This window comes from Mustelus asterias, chromosome 5, assembly GCF_964213995.1.
Source record: "Mustelus asterias chromosome 5, sMusAst1.hap1.1, whole genome shotgun sequence".
In the NCBI taxonomy this organism is placed as follows: Eukaryota; Metazoa; Chordata; class Chondrichthyes; order Carcharhiniformes; family Triakidae; genus Mustelus; species Mustelus asterias.
Genome location: NC_135805.1, coordinates 1,613,236 through 1,631,796, shown reverse-complemented (window position 1 = coordinate 1,631,796; position 18,561 = coordinate 1,613,236). Strand labels below are relative to the sequence as shown.

The 18,561-nt window shown below is 53.2% G+C and overlaps 1 protein-coding gene across 2 annotated transcripts in view; it reads right to left on the bottom strand.

The window, feature by feature from the left end:
* Nucleotides 1-17,874, bottom strand: part of LOC144493336 (equilibrative nucleoside transporter 1-like) — a 91,059-nt gene extending 73,185 nt beyond the window's left edge. For both annotated transcript variants that reach the window (XM_078212109.1, XM_078212108.1), the window contains exons 1-4: nucleotides 17,747-17,874; nucleotides 10,269-10,350; nucleotides 7,513-7,703; nucleotides 6,789-6,928 (exon numbers count right to left, since the gene is read on the bottom strand). In XM_078212109.1, the coding sequence (XP_078068235.1) occupies nucleotides 6,789-6,928; nucleotides 7,513-7,703; nucleotides 10,269-10,350; nucleotides 17,747-17,859 (526 nt within the window). In that variant the 5' untranslated portion in view covers nucleotides 17,860-17,874. The remainder of the gene's footprint in view (nucleotides 1-6,788; nucleotides 6,929-7,512; nucleotides 7,704-10,268; nucleotides 10,351-17,746) is intronic.
* Nucleotides 17,875-18,561: the final 687 nt, after the last annotated feature.

The window sequence follows — 18,561 nt, the reverse complement described above, 5'->3', positions numbered from 1 at the left end:
CTCACTCGCTCACTCACTCACTCGCTCACTCACTCACTCGCTCACTCACTCGCTCACTCGTTTACTCACTCACTCACTCGCTCACTCACTCACTCGTTCACTCACTCACTCGCTCACTCACTCACTCACTCACTCGCTCGCTCACTCACTCACTCGCTCACTCACTCGCTCACTCACTCACTCGCTCACTCACTCACTCGTTCACTCACTCACTCACTCGCTCACTCACTCACTCGCTCACTCACTCGCTCGCTCACTCACTCACTCGCTCACTCACTCACTCGCTCGCTCACTCACTCACTCGCTCGCTCACTCACTCACCCACATACACACCATCACATCACCATCATACTCAGCTGCAGAATACTGCGCCCCTGTTTGGTCAGGGGTCATCACACATATGGCCCTTCGAGCCATTCATTTTGATAATGGCTGATTGTCCAACCAGTATCCTGATCCCACCCCCGCCACCCCCCCCCACCCGCCACCCGCCCCCTCCACGCCCCCCCCCCCCCGATATCCTTTCATCCCTTTAGCCTCAGGAACTATATCTAACTGCTTATTGAAATCACACAACGCTTTGGACACAACTCCTTCTGTGGCAGTGAATTCTCCTCATCTCTGTTCTAAAACAGTCTACCCTGCATCCTCAGACTGTGACCCCTGATTCTGGACACCCTCACCATCGGGGGAACATCCTTAGGACATAGAACATAGAAAAACTACAGCACAAACAGGCCCTTCGGCCCACAAATTGCGCCGGTCATGTCCCTACCTATCTCACTCCCTATCATCCTGGTGTGCTCCATGTGCCTATCCAATAACCGCTCAAATGTTCGTAAAGTGTCTGACTCCACTATCACTGCAGGCAGTCCATTCCACACCCCAACCACTCTCTGCGTAAAGAACCTGCCTCTGATATCCTTCCTATATCTCCCACCATGAACCCTATAGTTATGCCCCCTTGTAATAGCTCCATCCACCCGAGGAAATAGTCTACCTATAACCCTCAATCCTATTAAGTCCCATGTACTCATCCAGAAGTCTCTTAAAAGACCCTATCGAGTTTGCCTCCACCACCATCGATGGCAGCTGATTTCACTCACCCACCACCCTCTGAGTGAAAAACTTACCCCTGACATCTCCTCTGTAGCTACCCCCCAGCACCTTAAACCTGTGTCCTCTCGTAGCAGCCATTTCAGCCCTGGGAAAAAGCCTCTGAGAATCCACCCGATCTATATCTCTCCACATCTTGTACACCTCTATCAGGTCACCTCTCATCCTTCGTCTCTCCAAGGAGAGAAGACCGAGCTCCCTCAACCTATTCTCATAAGGCATGCCACCCAATCCAGGCAACATCCTTGTAAATTGTCTCTGCACCCTTTCAATAATTTCTACATCCTTCCTGTAATGAGGCGACCAGAACTGAACACAGTACTCTAAGTGGGGAATGACGAGGGTCTTATAAAGCTGCATCATTATCTCCCGACTCCTAAACTCAATCCCTCGATTGATGAAGGCCAGCACACCATACGCCTTCTTAACCACCTCCTCTACCTGCGGGGCCGATTTATGGACCCGGACCCCAAGGTCCTTCTGATCCTCTACACTGCTAAGAGTCTTACCCTTGATATTATACTCCTTCGTCCCATTTGACCTGCCAAAATGGACCACTACACATTTATCCGGGTTGAAGTCCATCTGCCACTTCTCCGCCCAGTCCTGCATCCTATCTATGTCACGCTGCAGCTTCTGACATCCCTCCAAACTATCCACAACAATACCAACCTTCGTGTCGTCGGCAAACTTACCAACCCATCCCTCCACTTCCTCATCCAGGTCATTTATGAAAATGACAAACAGCAAGGGTCCCAGAACAGATCTCTGGGGCACTCCATCTACAACCACTCTCTGCCTTCTGCAGGCAAGCCAGTTCTGGATCCACAAGGCAACAGCCCCTTGGATCCCGTGCCCTCTCACTTTCTCGAGAAGTCTTGCATGGGGGACCTTATCGAACGCCTTGCTGAAGTCCATATAGACCACATCCACCGCTCTTCCTTCGTCAATGTGTTTAGTCACATTTTCAAAGAACTCCACCAGGCTCGTAAGGCACGATTTGCCTTTGACAAAGCTGTGCTGACTACTTTTGAGCATACTAAACTTCTCTAAATGTTCATAAATCCTGTCCCTCAGGATCTTCTCCATGAACTTACCAACCACTGAGGTTAGAGTCACCGGTCGGTAATTTCCTGGGCTATCCCTGTTCCCTTTCTTGAATATAGGAACCACATCCTCAATCCTCCAATCCTCCGGAACCTCTCCCGTCTCCATCGACGACGCAAAGGTCATCGCCAGAGGCTCTGCAATCTCTTCCCTCGCCTCCCACAGTAATCTGGGGTACAACCCATCCGGTCCCGGCAACTTATCTATCTTGATGCTATTCAAAATTTCCAACACATCCTCTTTCTTAATGTCAACAACTCAATCTTCTCAGTCCGCCGCAATCCTGTAGTACAACCACCCAGGTCTTTTTCCACCGTGAATACCGAGGTAAAATATTCATTATGCACCTCTGCTATTTCTTCCGGTTCCGTACAGACTTTCTCACCTTCACATTTTATAGGTCCTATTCCTTCACATCTCATCCTTTCACTCTTCACATATTTATAGAACGCCTTAGGGTTCTCCTTAATCTTACCTGCCAAGGCCTTCTTGTGACCCCTTCTGGCTCTCCTAATTTCCTTCTTAAGCCCCTTCCTACAAGCCGTATACTCATCTAGATTCCCATCATCGCCTAGCTCTCTGAACCTATTGTACGCTTTCCTTTTCCTTTTGACTAGGTTCAGCACAGCTTTCGTGCACCATGGTTCCCGTAACCTACCAAAACCTCCCTCTCTCATTGGAACGTTGTCATGTAGAACTCCAGACAAACATTCCTTGAAAATCTGCCACCTTACTTCGGTACTTTTCCTCGAGAATACCTCCTTCCAATTTATGCCTCTAATCTCCTGCCTGATGGCTTCATATTTCCCCTTACTCCAGATAAACACTTTCCTAGCTTGCCTGATCCTATCTCTTTCCAATGCTAGCGTAAAGGAGATAGAGTTATGATCACTATCCCCAAGATGCTCCCCCACTGAGAGATCCGACACCTGTCCAGGCTCATTTGCCAGTACCAGTTCGAGTATAGCCTCTCCTCTTGTCGGCTTATCCACATGCTGTGTCAGGAAACCCTCCTGAACACACCTCACAAACTCCTCCCCATCCAAACCCCTTACCCTAGGGATATTCCAATCGATGTTTGGGAAATTAAAGTCTCCCATCACGACAACCCTGTTATTACTACATCTCTCCAGGATCTGTTTCCCTATCTGCTCCTCAACATCCCTGTTACTATTGGGCGGCCTATAGAAAACACCCAGCAAAGTTATCGACCCCTTCCCACTCTGAACTTCCACCCACAGAGAGACTCCGTAGACAATCCCTCCATGGTTTCCACCTTCTCTACAGCTGTGACACTATCCCCGATCAGCAGTGCCACTCCCACCCCCCCCCCCTTCTGCCTCCCTCTCTGTCCTTTCTGAAACATCTGAAACGCGGCACCTGAAGTATCCAATCCTGTCACTGTCCCCAAGTCTCCATAATGGCCACCACATCACACTTCCAAGCATCGATCCACACTCTAAGCTCATCCACTTTATTCACTACACTCCTGGCGTTAAAATAGACACATCTCAAACCATTGGTCTGAGCTCTCCCCTTCTCCATCACCCGTCTATTCTCCCTCTTACACTGTCTACAATCCTTCTCTATTTGTGGGCTACCCTCCTCGCTCCCAGTCACCTCATCTCGATTCCCTCCCCCCAACCTTTCTAGTTTAAAGTCTCCCCAGTAGCCTTAGCCAACATTCCTGCCAGGATATTGGTCCCCCTGGGATTCAAGTGCCACCCGTCTTTTTTATACAGATCACACCTGCCCCTAAAGAGGTCCCAATGATCCAGGAACCCGAATCCCTGCCCCTGCTCCAGTCCCTCAGCCACGCATTTATCCTCCACCTCACTCCACTCCTGCCCTCACCTTCCCGTGGCACAGGCAGCAATCCTGAGATTACTACCTTTGCTTTCCTCCTTCTCAACTGTCTACCTAACTCCCTATATTCTCTTTTCATGACCCCTTCCCTCTTCCTACCTATGTCAGATCATGGCTGCTCCTTCTTGCATCTCTACCCTGTCTAGCGCTGGTAGAATTTTTTAGGTTTCTATGAGATCCCCCCTCATTCTTCTAAACTCCAGCAAAAACAATCCTACCCGACTCAATCTCCCCTCATACATCAGTCCCACCATCCCAGGCATCAGTCTCGCAAACCTTCTCTGTACTCCCTCTACATGGAGAACATCCTTCCTCAGATAAGGACACCAAAACTACACACAATATTGCAGATGTGGCCTCACCAAGACCCTGTATAATTGCAGCAAGGTATCCCTGCACCTATACTGAAATCCTCTCACTATGAAAGTCAATATACCATTTTCCTTCTTCACCATCTGCTCCACCTGCATACATAGAAACACAGAATCTAGAAGCAGGAGGAGGCCATTCGGCCCCTCAAGCCTGCTCTGCCATTCATTTTGATCATGGCTGATGATCAAATTCAATATCCTGATTCCCCCTTCCCATCCCCCCCCATATCCCTTGATCCCTTTAGCCCAAGAACTATATCTAATTTCTTCTTGAAATCAGACAACATTTTGGCCTCAACTACTTTCTGTGGTAGCAAATTCCACACATTCACCACCCTCTGGGTGAAGAAATTTCTCCTCACCTCAGTTCTAAAAGGTTTATCCCTTATCCTCAAACTCTGACCCCTAGTTCTGGACTCCCCCACCATTGGGAACATTCTTTCTGAATCCACCCTGTCTTACCCGGTTAGAATTTTATAAGTTCCTATGAGATCCTCTCTTACTCTTCTAACCTCCAGTGAATACAATGTCTAGGGCAGCATGGTGGCACAGTAGTTAGCACAATGCCATCCCACATCCTTTCTCCTTTGACCTGATCTTTTGGAGCATGGTATACTCCGGAATGTTGAGCACCCACTCCTGGTCACCTTGTAACCATGTTTCTGTAATAGTGAATACACCATACTCAGATTTTACAATCTGTGATATCAACTCATCTTGTTACAAATCATAGAATCCCCAGTGCAGAAGAAGGCCATTCAGTCCATCAAAACTGCACGAACAACAATCTACCCAGGCCCAATCTGTAACCCCATGTATCTACCCTGCTAATCCGCTGACGTTAAGGGGCAATTTAGCATGGCCAATCAACCTAACCCACACACCTTTCAAAATGTGGGAGGAAACTGGAGCACCCGGAGGAAAACCACGCAGACACGGGGAGAACGTGCAAACTCCACACAGACAGTGACGTAAAGTTGGAATTGAACCGGGTCTCTGGTGCTGTGAGGCAGCAGTGTTAACCACTGTGTCACCGTGCTGCCCCGGGTCCCTGGCGCTGTGAGGCAGCAGTGTTAACCACTGTGCCACCGTGCTGCCCCGGGTCCCTGGCGCTGTGAGGTAGCAGTGTTAACCACTGTGCCACCGTGCTGCCCCGGGTCCCTGGCACTGTGAGGTGGCAGTGCCCCGGGTCCCTGGCACTGTGAGGTGGCAGTGCCCTGGGTCCCTGGCACTGTGAGGTGGCAGTGCCACCTGGGTCCCTGGCACTGAGGTGGCAGTGCCACCTGGGTCCCTGGCACTGAGGTGGCAGTGCCACCTGGGTCCCTGGCACTGAGGTGGCAGTGCCACCTGGGTCCCTGGCACTGTGAGTTGGCAGTGCCACCCAGGTCCCTGGCACTGTGAGGTGGCAGTTCTAACCACTGTGCCAGCGTGTCGCCCCCATTCTTTGTGCATTCAATTTAAATATATTTTGCTTAGATTTTTTGCATTAGTTATCCATTACACTGAATTTGCTGTATTGTATATTTTTGTTTATGGTTCTTGCCCTGGCCAGGCCCACTATCACAGTTAGGTTCTTCCTCACTATCCTGTGCCGCTGTTCCCTTATTTATCCCTGATTATTAAACCGTCTGTTCTCGGAACCCTCCCCCCTTCCAGTTCCAGCTCTTGTTTGAGTCCTTGGTGCAGTATAATGTTCATATGATCGGTCCCTGCCTGTAGTTTTCTGTTGATGCTCAGACTGATCACTAACTACATTCCTATCTTTAACTTTGACTTCCTAATTCTCCAAGCAAGTGAATCCTCACCCTCATTGTTTAATTTAAAGCCCTCTCTACTTCCACGTGGCATGAGGTGTAATCCCGAGATTACAACCCTGGAGGGTCCTATTTTTTAATATACGGCCTAGCTCCCTGAACTCTCCTTACAGGACCTCATCACCCTTCCTGCCTATGTTACTGGTACCAAATGTATACCACGATCTCTGGCTGTTCACCCTCTCTTCAGTATGTCCTCAGCATGCTCAGAGACATCCTTGACCCTGGCACCAGGGAGGTAACACTCCATCCTGGAGTCTCGATCGCAGCCACAGAAATGTCTGTGCCACTAACTATCAAGCCCCGACTGCCACTGCTTGCCTGCACTTTGACTCACCCTCATCCTTCCTATAGTCCCCTCTCTCATCTTCAAAAGAATCTCATAGCTGTTGGACAAGGACTAGGGCTAAGGCTCCTGCAGTGCTATCCCTTGGATCCCACAATCAGAAGTGTTCATTCCTACACTGACACACTGACACGATCACACACACATTCTCAGCCTGTGTTGACATACTGTTGATGAGGACAATTGTTAACATGGTAATGCCGAAGAAGGTGACGGGCTCCAGGGAGACTTTCACCAGGACAGACGTCAGGAGGAAGAGGATGAAGATTGCACCGAGACATCCACTGATCCGGACTACCTCTGGGATCCTGATTTCAGGGAGAGAGAGAGAGAGGAGTGTTACAATTCGCACCGAGTCAACTCCACTTCATCAATACAGTCACCACACCCATTGCCAATGTCTGGGAAATGCACAGACCATCCCTCCCCATTGGCCAATCTGACCTCAATCCCCTCCTCATTGAGCCTGATCCATCGGAGATTCATTCCATCACCATGGTCATCGTAACATGCTGTTCCTGTGCTATATATCCTGTGTAATCCCAGCCCCTCTCTCTCTGCAATCTCCTCCAGCCTTACCACCCACCAATATGTCTACACACCTTGTAAACATTTCTAATTTAATTCCCTTCACCATTGGAGGAAAAGCCTGGCTATGGAACTCCATCTATACAGTTCCTCCTTGACCATTCTCCTTAAACAAACCAAATATCTCCATGTGGTGAGTTACAGCTAACGCTCTTCTGAAGCAGCTTGGGACATTTCACTATCTTAAAGTTGGTATAGAAATCCAAATATTGTTAACCTGGTGTTGTTAGACTTCTTACATAGAAATCCAAGCCAGAATACCTCTGATGGCTCCTCTGTGGGAAGCCATGGGAAAGAAACTCACCGTTCCAGAAGGATGGAGTTGAGGCAGCTGAACATCAGCATTGGCAACATTGCACACAAAGTCATCACATTCCCAAACTTCCCCTGAAGATAGTTCTCTTGGGAAAGAGCTGTTCCATTGATATCAGATGTTCCATTGGGAAGGAGCCGATCTGTGACAGAATCGATATCCCGTAACTGGTACTTAAAGTACTAAAAGAGGAAAGATTGGGAATTACTCTGGAAGCAGGAGAGAGAGCAAGAATCAACATGGAAAACACAGAGGATGAGGGCGAGGGTCAGTGAGGGTGGGTGAGGGTCAGTGAGGGTGAGGGCGAGAGTGGGTGAGGGTAAGGGTCAGTGAGGTGGGTGAGAGTGAGGGTCAGTGAGGGCGAGAGTGGGTGAGGGTGGGTGAGGGTGAGGATGAGTGAGGGTGAGGGTGGGTGAAGTAGAGGTTGGTGAGGGTCAGTGAGGGTGAGCATGGGTGAGGCTGAGGTTTGGTGAGGGCCAGTGAGGGTGAGGGTGGGTGAGGGTGGGTGAGGTGAGTGAGGATGAGGGTCAGTGAGGGTGAGGATGGGTGAAGGTGAGGTTCGGTGAGGATCAGTGAAGGTGGGTGAAGGTGAGGTGTGGGTGGGTGAGGGTGGGTGAGGGTAGGTGAGGGTGGGTGAGGGCGAGGGTCAGTGAGGGCGAGAGTCGGTGAGGGCGAGGGTCGGTGAGGGCGAGGGTCGGTGAGGACGAGGGTCGGTGAGGGTCAGTGAGGGTGAGCGTGGGTGAGGGTCGGTGAGGAGAGTGGGTGAGGATGGGTGTGGGTGGGTGAGTGTGAGGGTGGGTGAGTGTCAGGGTGGGTGAGGGTGAGGGTGAGGGTGGGTGAGGGTGAGGGTGGGTGAGGGTGAGGGTCGGTGAGCATCAGTGAGGGTGAGGGCGGGTGAGGATGAGTGAGGGTGAGGGTGGGTGAAGTAGAGGGTCGGTGAGGGTGAGGGTGGGGGAGGGTGAGGGTGGGTGTGGGTGGGTGTGGGTGAGGGTCAGTGAGGGTGAGGATGAGGGTTGGTGAGGGATGGTGAGGGTGAGGATCAGAGTTAGTTTTGGAGGGAGGGTTTGAGTTAGCGTTGTGGTTAGGGTGTTAGGGTTAGTGTTAGGATCAGCGTTAGGGTTAAGGTCAGGGTCAGTGTTAGGGTTATGGTCAGTGTTAGGGTTAGCGTTACGGTCAGGGTCAGGTTTAGGGTTAGGGTCAGTGTTAGGGTCAGGGTTAGGATTAGGGTCAGGGTTAGGATTAGGGTCAGGGTTAGGATTAGGGTCAGGGTTAGGATCAGTGTTAGAGTCAGGGATAGGATCAGTGTTAGAGTCAGGGATAGGCTCAGGGTTAGGGTCAGGGTCAGGGTCAGGATTAGGGTCAGGATTAGGGTCAGGGTTAGGGTCAGGGTTAGGTTTAGGTCAGGGTTAGGTTAGGGTCAGGGTTAGGGTCAGGGTTAGGGTTAGGATTAGGGTTAGGATTCGGGTTGGGGTTTGGGTTAGGATTAGAGTCAGTGTTAGAGTCAGTGTTAGGGTCAGGATCAGGGTCAGGGTTAGGGTCAGGGTCAGGATCAGGGTCAGGGTCAGGATCAGGGTCAGGGTTAGGATCAGGGTCAGGGTTAGGATCAGGGTTAGGGTTAGGATCAGGGTCAGGGTCAGGGTTAGGATCAGGGTCAGGGTCAGGATCAGGGTCAGGGTCAGGATCAGGGTCAGGGTCAGGGTCAGGATCAGGGTCAGGGTCAGGATCAGGGTCAGGGTTAGGGTTAGGATCAGGGTCAGGGTTAGGATCAGGGTCAGGGTTAGGGTTAGGATCAGGGTCAGGGTTAGGGTCAGGGTTAGGATTAGGGTTAGGGTCAGGGTTAGGGTCAGGATCAGTGTCAGGATCAGGGTAAGGGTCAGGGTTAGGGTTAGGGTCAGGGTTAGGATTAGGGTCAGGGTTAGGATTAGGGTCAGGGTTAGGGTTAGGGTCAGGATTAGGATTAGGGTCAGGGTTAGAGTCAGTGTTAGGTCAGGGTTAGGGTCAGGATCAATGTCAGGATCAGGGTAAGGGTCAGGGTTAAGGTCAGAGTTAGGGTCAGGGTTAGGGTCAGGATCAGGGTCAGGGTTAGGTTAGGGTCAGGGTCAGGGTTAATTTCAGGGTTAGGGTCAGGGTTAGAGTCAGGGATAGGGTTAGGGTTAGGGTCAGGGTTAGGGTCAGGGTTAGAGTCAGGGATAGGGTTAGGGTTAGGGTCAGGGTCAGGGTTAGGGTCAGGGTTAGAGTCAGGGATAGGGTCAGGGTTAGGGTCAGGATTAGGGTCAGGGTTAGGGTCAGGGCTAGGGTCAGGGTCAGTGTTAGGGTTAGGATCAGGGTTAGGGTTAGGGTTTGGGTCAGAGTTAGGGCCAGGGTTAGGGTCAGGGTTAGGGTTAGGATCAGGGTCAGGATTAGGGTCAGGGTTAGGATAAGGGACAGATTTTGGGTTCGGGTCAGGATTAGGGTCAGGGTCAGGGTTGGGGTTAGGATCAGGGTTAAGGTTAGGATTAGGGTCAGGGTTAGGGTTAGGGTCAGGGTCAGGGTTAGGGTCAGGGTCAGGTTTAGGGATAGGGTCAGGGTTATGGTCAGGGTTAGGTTCAGGGTTAGGGTCAGCGTTAGGGTCAGGATCAGGGTTAGGGTCAGGGTTAATGTGCGGATCAGCGTTAGGGTCTTGGTTTGACTTTCGGGTCAGAGTTTTGGTTCCACTTTAGCGTCATAAAGCTGCAGTTTTATGGTTTATGTGGAGTAGAGATTCGTACCCCAATAGCTGTCATGAAGAAATTCCAGGGTAAGAGTGTTCCGAGTCCCAGGATTAGGAATATTAGCCACACGGCCTTGAATCTATTTCAGAGAGAAACACAGGTTAACATCTTGGATATAAGAACAAAGAACAAAGAACAATACAGCACAGGAACAGGCCCTTCGGCCCTCCAAGCCTGCGCCTCTCATGTGCCCAACTAGACCATTCTTTTGTATCCCTCTATTCCCAGTCTGTTCATGTGACTATCTAGATAAGTCTTAAACGATCCCAGCATGTCCGCCTCAATCACCTTGCTTGGCAGTGCATTCCAGGCCCCCACCACCCTCTGTGTAAAATACGTCCCCCTGACATCTGTGTTGAACCATAGAACCATAGACCATAGAAAATTACAGCTCAGAAACAGGCCTTTTGGCCCTTCTTGTCTGTGCCGAACCATTTTATGCCTAGTCCCACTGACCTGCACTTGGACCATATCCCTCCACACCCCTCTCATCCATGAACCCGTCCAAGTTTTTCATAAATGTTAAAAGTGACCCCGCATTTACCACTTTATCCGGCAGCTCATTCCACACTCCCACCACTCTCTGCGTGAAGAAGCCCCCCCTAATATTCCCTTTAAACTTTTCTCCTTTCACCCTTAACCCATGCCCTCTGGTTTTTTTCTCCCCTAGCCTCAGCGGAAAAAGCCTGCTTGCATTCACTCTATCTATACCCATCAAAATCTTATACACCTCTATCAAATCTCCCTCAATCTTCTACGCTCCAGGGAATAAAGTCCCAACCTATTCAATCTCTCACCCTATTGAACCTTGCCCCCCTCACCTTGACCTGTGACCCCTTGTGTTCGTCACCTCCGACCTGGGGAAATGCTTCCCACTGTTCACCCTATCTATGCCCTTCATAATTTTATACACCTCTATTAGGTCGCCCCTCATCCTCCGTCTTTCCAGGGAGAACAACCCCAGTTTACCCAATCTCTCCTCATAGCTAAGACCCTCCATACCAGGCAACATCCTGGTAAACCTTCTCTGCACTCTCTCTAACGCCTCCACGTCCTTCTGGTAGTGCGGCAACCAGAACTGGACGCAGTACTCCAAATGCGGCCTAACCAGCGTTCTATACAGCTGCAACATCAGACCCCAACTTTTATACTCTATCACTGTGAAAGCTGCTCACACTGATATTGCATCACGCCAGCGAGATTCCTGTCAGCCAGAGGGGACTGGGGGAAGGGAGTGGAGGACTGGGGAGAGGGAGGGGCAGTGGGCTGAGGGACTGGGGAGGGGTGGGCTGAGGGAAAGGGGAGGGGTGGGCTTAGGGACTGGGGACGGTGCTATTAGGTACTGGGAGGAGTAGGCTTAGTGGTGCAGCATGGGAGAGGAATGTGGCAAGGAAGCTGATGGGGTTGGGGTGTTGGGTGGGGAATGGGGTTGGAGTGTTGGGTGTGGGTGGGGAATGGGGTTGGGGTGTGGGGTGTGGGTGGGGAATTGGGTTGGGGTGTTGTATGTGGGTGGGGGATGTGGTTGGGGTGTGGGTGGGGAATGGGGTTGGGGCGTTGTGTGTGGGTGGGGGATGGGGGCGGGGTGGGGGTGGGGAATGGGATTGGGGTGTTGGGTGTGGGTGGGGAATGGGGTGTTGGGTGTGGGATGGGGTTGAGGTTGGGTGTTGGGTGTAGGTGGGGGATGGGATTGGGGTGTTGGGTGTGGGTGGGGGTTGGGGTGTTGGGTGTGGGATGGGGTTGAGGTTGGGGTTGAGGTTGGGGTGTTGAGTGTAGGTGGGAGATGAGGTTGGAATGTTGGGCATCGGGTGTGGGTGGGGAATGGGGTTGGGGTGTTGGGTGTGGGTGGGGAATGGGGTTGGGATGTTGGATGGGGGGTGGGGTTGGGGTGTTCGGTGGGGGATGGGGTTGGGGTGTTGGGTGTGGGCAGCGGGTGGGGTGGGGGTGTTGAATTGGGTGGGTGTTGGGGTTGGGATGTTGGGTGGGGGATGGGGTTGTGGTGTTGGGTGTGGGTGGGGAGGGTGTTGGGGTGCTGGGTGTGGGTGGGGAGGGTGTTGGGGTGTTGGGTGTGGGTGGGGAGGGTGTTGGGGTGTTGGTTGGGGGATGGAACAAAGAACAAAGAACAAAGAACAATACAGCACAGGAACAGGCCCTTCGGCCCTCCAAGCCTGCGCCGCTCCCCGGTCCAGGATTGAATCCTGAATCCAGGATCCCCGCCCAATTTTCCAGCCTATCTACATACCAATATCCTATCCACCGAGCTGTCCCTCACAGCTACGATGCTTTGTTCATTACAACCTATTAACTCACCCCCACCCCCCCATTCCCGACCATGTGATCTCCAGGGAGAGGCGAAAACCCAGAGTGAAAAACCCCAGGGCCAATATGGGGAAAAAAAATCTGGGAAATTCCTCTCCGACCCCCTGAGGCGATCGAAACGAGTCCAGGAGATCACAATGGCCCTGATCGGAAAATGCTTCCCAACCCTAGTCATTTCCACTTCCACGAACACCATATGAATTCCCTGCCCCCGAGACAGGTTCCCAACTATCCGCAGTCTCGCTCTGTACTGGCACCAGCAAGATGATCATAGAATGAAGCCATGAAACGAGAAACAAGGAACAATTAGCCCGCGCCGCTCCCTGGTCCAAACTAGACCACTCTTTTGTATCCCTCCATTCCCACTCCGTTCATATAGCTGTCTAGATAAGTCTTAAATGTTCCCAGTGTGTCCGCCTCCACCACCCTGCCCGGCAACACATTCCAGGCCCCCACGACCCTCTGTGTGAAATATGTCCTTCTGATATCTGTGTTAAACCTCCCCCCTTCACCTTGAACCTATGACCCCTCGTGAACGTCACCATCGACCCGGGGAAAAGCTTCCCACCGTTCACCCTATCTATGCCTTTCATAATTTTATACACCTCTATTAAGTCTCCCCTCATCCTCCGTCTTTCCAAGGAGAACAACCCCAGTTTCCCCAATCTCTCCTCATAACCAAGCCCCTCCATACCAGGCAACATCCTGGTAAACCTCCTCTGTACTCTCTCCAAAGCCTCCACGTCCTTCTGGTAGTGTGGCGACCAGAACTGGACGCAGTATTCCAAATGCGGCCGAACCAACGTTCTATACATCTGCAACATCAGACCCCAACTTTTATACTCTATGCCCCGTCCTATAAAGGCAAGCATGCCATATGCCTTCTTCACCACCTTCTCCACCTGTGACGTCACCTTCAAAGATCTGTGGACTTGCACACCCAGGTCCCTCTGCGTCTCTACACCCTTTATGGTTCTTCCATTTATCGTGTAACTGGAGTGTTGGATGGGGGCTGGATTTGGGGTGTTGGGTTTTGGGTGTTGAGTGTGGGTGGTGGATGGGGTTGGGGTGTTGGGTGTGGGAATGGGTGCGGGATGGGGTTGGAGTGTTGGGTGTGGGTGGGGAATGGGGTTGGGGTTTTGGGTGTGGGTGGGGAATGGGGTTGGGGTATTGGGTGTGGGTGGAGATGTTGGCTATCGGTGGGGGATGGTGTTGGGGTGTTGTGTGTGGGTTGGGGTGTTGGGTGGGGAATGGGGTTGGGGTGTTAAGTGTGGATGGGGGATGGGGTTGCGGTGTTGGGTGTGGGTGGGGGACGGGGTTTGGGTGGGGGACGGTGTTGGGTGTGGGTGGGGGACGGGGTTTGGGTGGGGGACGGGGTTGGGGTGTTGGGTGTGGGTGGGGGACGGGGTTTGGGTGTCGTGTGTGGGTGGGGGACGAGGTTGGGTTGTTGGGTGTGGGTGGGGAATGGGGTTGAGGTGTTGGGTGTGGGGGTGGATGGGGTTGGGGTGTTGGGTGGGGGACGGGGTTGGGGTGTTGGGTGTGGGTTGGGAATGAGGTTGAGGTTTTGGATGGGGGATGGGGTTGGAGTGTTGGGTGGGAATAGGGTTGAGGTGTTGGATGGGGGATGGGGTTGGGGTGTTGGGTGTGGGTGGGGAATGGGTTGAGTTGTTGGGTGGGGAATGGGGTTGAGGTGTTGGGTGGGGAATAGGGTTGAGGTGTTGGGTGGGGGATGGGGTTTGGGTGTTGGGTGTGGGTGGGGAATGGGGTTGGGGAGTTGGGTGGGGAATGGGGTTGGGGTGTTGGGTGGGGGATGGGGTTTGGGTGTTGGGTGTGGGTGGGGAATGGGGTTGGGGTGTTGGGTGGGGAATGGGTTTGGGGTGTTGGGTGTGGGTGGGGAATGGGGTTGGGGTGTTGGGTGGGGAATGGGGTTGGGATGTTGGGTGGGGAATGGGGTTGGGGTGTTGGGTGGGGGATGGGGTTGGGGTGTTGGGTGGGGGATGGGGTGTTGGGTGGGGAATGGGGTTGGGGTGTTGGGTGGGGATGGAGTTTGCGTGTTGGGTGGGGGATGGGGTTGGGGTGTTGGGTGGGGAATGGGGTTTGGGTGTTGGGTGGGGAATGGGGTTGAGGTGTTGGGTGTGGGGGTGGATGGGGTTGGGGTGTTGGGTGGGGGAATGGGGTTGGGGTGTTGGGTGTGGGTTGGGAATGAGGTTGAGGTTTTGGATGGGGGATGGGGTTGGAGTGTTGGGTGGGAATAGGGTTGAGGTGTTGGATGGGGGATGGGGTTGGGGTGTTTGGTGTGGGTGGGGAATGGGTTGAGTTGTTGGGTGGGGAATGGGGTTGAGGTGTTGGGTGGGGAATAGGGTTGAGGTGTTGGGTGGGGGATGGGGTTTGGGTGTTGGGTGTGGGTGGGGAATGGGGTTGGGGAGTTGGGTGGGGAATGGGGTTGGGGTGTTGGGTGGGGGATGGGGTTTGGGTGTTGGGTGTGGGTGGGGAATGGGGTTGGGGTGTTGGGTGGGGAATGGGTTTGGGGTGTTGGGTGGGGAATGGGGTTGGGGTGTTGGGTGTGGGTGGGGAATGGGGTTGGGGTGTTGGGTGGGGAATGGGGTTGGGATGTTGGGTGGAGAATGGGGTTGGGGTGTTGGGTGGGGGATGGGGTTGGGGTGTTGGGTGGGGGATGGGGTGTTGGGTGGGGAATGGGGTTGGGGTGTTGGGTGGGGATGGAGTTTGCGTGTTGGGTGGGGGATGGGGTTGGGGTGTTGGGTGGGGAATGGGGTTTGGGTGTTGGGTGGGGAATGGGGTTGAGGTGTTGGGTGGGGAATGGGGTTTGGGTGTTGGGTGGGGAATGGGGTGTTGGGTGGGGAATGGGGTTGGGGTGTTGGGTGGGGATGGAGTTTGCGTGTTGGGTGGGGGATGGGGTTGGGGTGTTGGGTGGGGAATGGGGTTTGGGTGTTGGGTGGGGAATGGGGTTGAGGTGTTGGGTGTGGGGGTGGATGGGGTTGGGGTGTTGGGTGGGGGAATGGGGTTGGGGTGTTGGGTGTGGGTTGGGAATGAGGTTGAGGTTTTGGATGGGGGATGGGGTTGGAGTGTTGGGTGGGAATAGGGTTGAGGTGTTGGATGGGGGATGGGGTTGGGGTGTTGGGTGTGGGTGGGGAATGGGTTGAGTTGTTGGGTGGGGAATGGGGTTGAGGTGTTGGGTGGGGAATAGGGTTGAGGTGTTGGGTGGGGGATGGGGTTTGGGTGTTGGGTGTGGGTGGGGAATGGGGTTGGGGAGTTGGGTGGGGAATGGGGTTGGGGTGTTGGGTGGGGGATGGGGTTTGGGTGTTGGGTGTGGGTGGGGAATGGGGTTGGGGTGTTGGGTGGGGAATGGGTTTGGGGTGTTGGGTGGGGAATGGGGTTGGGGTGTTGGGTGTGGGTGGGGAATGGGGTTGGGGTGTTGGGTGGGGAATGGGGTTGGGATGTTGGGTGGGGAATGGGGTTGGGGTGTTGGGTGGGGGATGGGGTTGGGGTGTTGGGTGGGGGATGGGGTGTTGGGTGGGGAATGGGGTTGGGGTGTTGGGTGGGGATGGAGTTTGCGTGTTGGGTGGGGGATGGGGTTGGGGTGTTGGGTGGGGAATGGGGTTTGGGTGTTGGGTGGGGAATGGGGTTGAGGTGTTGGGTGGGGAATGGGGTTTGGGTGTTGGGTGGGGAATGGGGTTGGGGTGTTGGGTGGGGAATGGGCTGAGGTGTCGGGTGGGGAATGGGGTTGGGGTGTTGGGTGTGGGTGGGGAATGGGTTATGGTGTTGGTTGGGGAATGGGGTTGGGGTGTTGGGTGTGGGTGGGGAATGGGGTTGGGGTGTTGGTTGGGGAATGGGGTTGGGGTGTTGGGTGTGGGTGGGGAATGGGGTTGGGGTGTTGGGTGGGGGATGGGGTTGGGGTGTTGGGTGGGGAATGGGATTGGGGTGTTGGGTGTGGGTGGGAAATGGGGTTGGGGTGTTGGGTGGGGGATGGGGTTGGGGTGTTGGGTGGGGAATGGGGTTGGGGTGTTTGGTGGGGATGGAGTTTGGGTGTTGGGGTGGGGGATGGGGTTGGGTGTTGGGTGGGGGATGGGGTTTGGGTGGGGAATGGGTTTGGGTGGGGAATGGGGTTGGGGTGTTGGGTGGGGGATGGGGTGGGTGTTGGGTGGGGAATGGGGTTGGGGTGTGGTGGGTGGGGTTGTGGGTGGGGATGGGGGGATGGGGTTGTGGGGATGGGGTTGGGGCTGGGGTTTGGGTGGGGAATGGGGTTTGGGTGGGGAATGGGGTTTGGGTGGGGAATGGGGTTGGGGTGGGGGATGGGGTTTGGGTGTTGGGTGGGGGATGGGGTTTGGGTGTTGGGTGGGATGGGGTGGGTTGGGTGGGGGTGGGGAAGGGGTGGGTGGGGTGGGTTGGTTGGCTGTTGAGTGTGAGTGGGGGTTGGGGTGTTGGGTATTGGGCGAAGGATGGGGAATGGAGTTAGAATTGAGTGTAGTGGATGGGTGTGAAGGACAGGTGCAGATAGGGGTGAAGATCGGGGTTGGTTTGGCGGATGGAGAATGGGGACGATGACTGGGGCCGTGGACAGGTCTGGGATGGGAAGGGCTCAGTACACAAGCTGCCCCTTCTCCAGGATCTCTATATCGCTGAGTTGTCTCCTCTAGAGCCTGCTGGCCACCTCCCACTCTCCCCGAGCCAACTCCTACTGCCCAATTACAGGATGGGAGTGCCCGATGACATTGGTGAGAATTAGGGTAGATATGGGCATAGGGAAAGAAAGACAGCGAGAGCGAGAGAGATACTCCTAATGAAAGCTGCTCATGCTGACTGAATGCTTGGAGCATTTGAAACAAAATGGATGAATTAGTTGCAGGTAGATGTAAAGGGGGATGATATAGTTGGCATTACGGAGTCGTGGCTCCAAGGTGAGCAAGGATGGGAACTAAACATTGAGGCTATTCAGTGTTTAGGAAGGACAGACGGAAAGGACAAGATGGTGGAGTTGCATTGTTGATTAAAGAAGATACAATTTTTCAAGGGGTGCCCAGCGTCGTAGTCTATCTGGATCTCAGGAGCTACTGTAAAGGAAGATTTGGAGAGTTCGGAGGAGGTCTTACAGCGTTTCTCTGAGGCTGGTGTCAGGCTTAAAAGGAAAAAATGTGACGCACCTTGTGTACAGAGTCGGCAAGTGTGGACTACACCCTGTCGAGAAGGTGGAAACCATAAAAGGGGCTCCAACTCCAAGGAACACAACTGAGTTAAAGTCTTTCCTAGGTCTCATCAACTACTGTGGGAAATTTGTCCTAAATCTGGTGACCCTGCAGATATCGCTTCATGTCCTGCTAAAAATAACACAGAAATGGTCGTGGCAAACACCACAGGAGAAAGCCTTTTCAAGAGTCAAACACAATATTGGCCCATTACGATCCACTGAGACCACTCATCGTGATGCCTCCCCCATAGGGGAGGAGCGGTACTGTCGCACTGTTGGGACATCCGGTTGTGTTTGCTTCATGAACCTTGGCAAATGCAGAAACAGGTACGTCCAAATTGAGAGAGAAAGTTTGGCCATGGTATTCGCAGTGGAAAAGCTTCCTTCAATAGGTCTGTGGTTGGCAGTTCACCATCGTGATGGATCATAAACCTCTGTTGGGCTTCTTTGCAGAAAGCAGAGTGATTTTCCCCCCCATAGCAGCAACTTGGATCCAATGCTGGGCACTGCTGTCAGGCACCTATGAATACACTCGAGAACATCTTCCAGGGACACACATCTCCAACGCAGGTGCCTTGAGATGCCTACCGCTACCCACCAGCCTACCCTCACCTCCGAAATCATCGTGACTTTGAATTTCATGGATAATCTGCCAATATCAATAAAGCAAATTCAGGCTTGGACCCAAAAGGACCCCACGTTGGCAACGCTATGTCATATCAGCCGAAGTGGTGGTCCACAAGTTCATCCTGAAGAGGATCTAAAACCTTT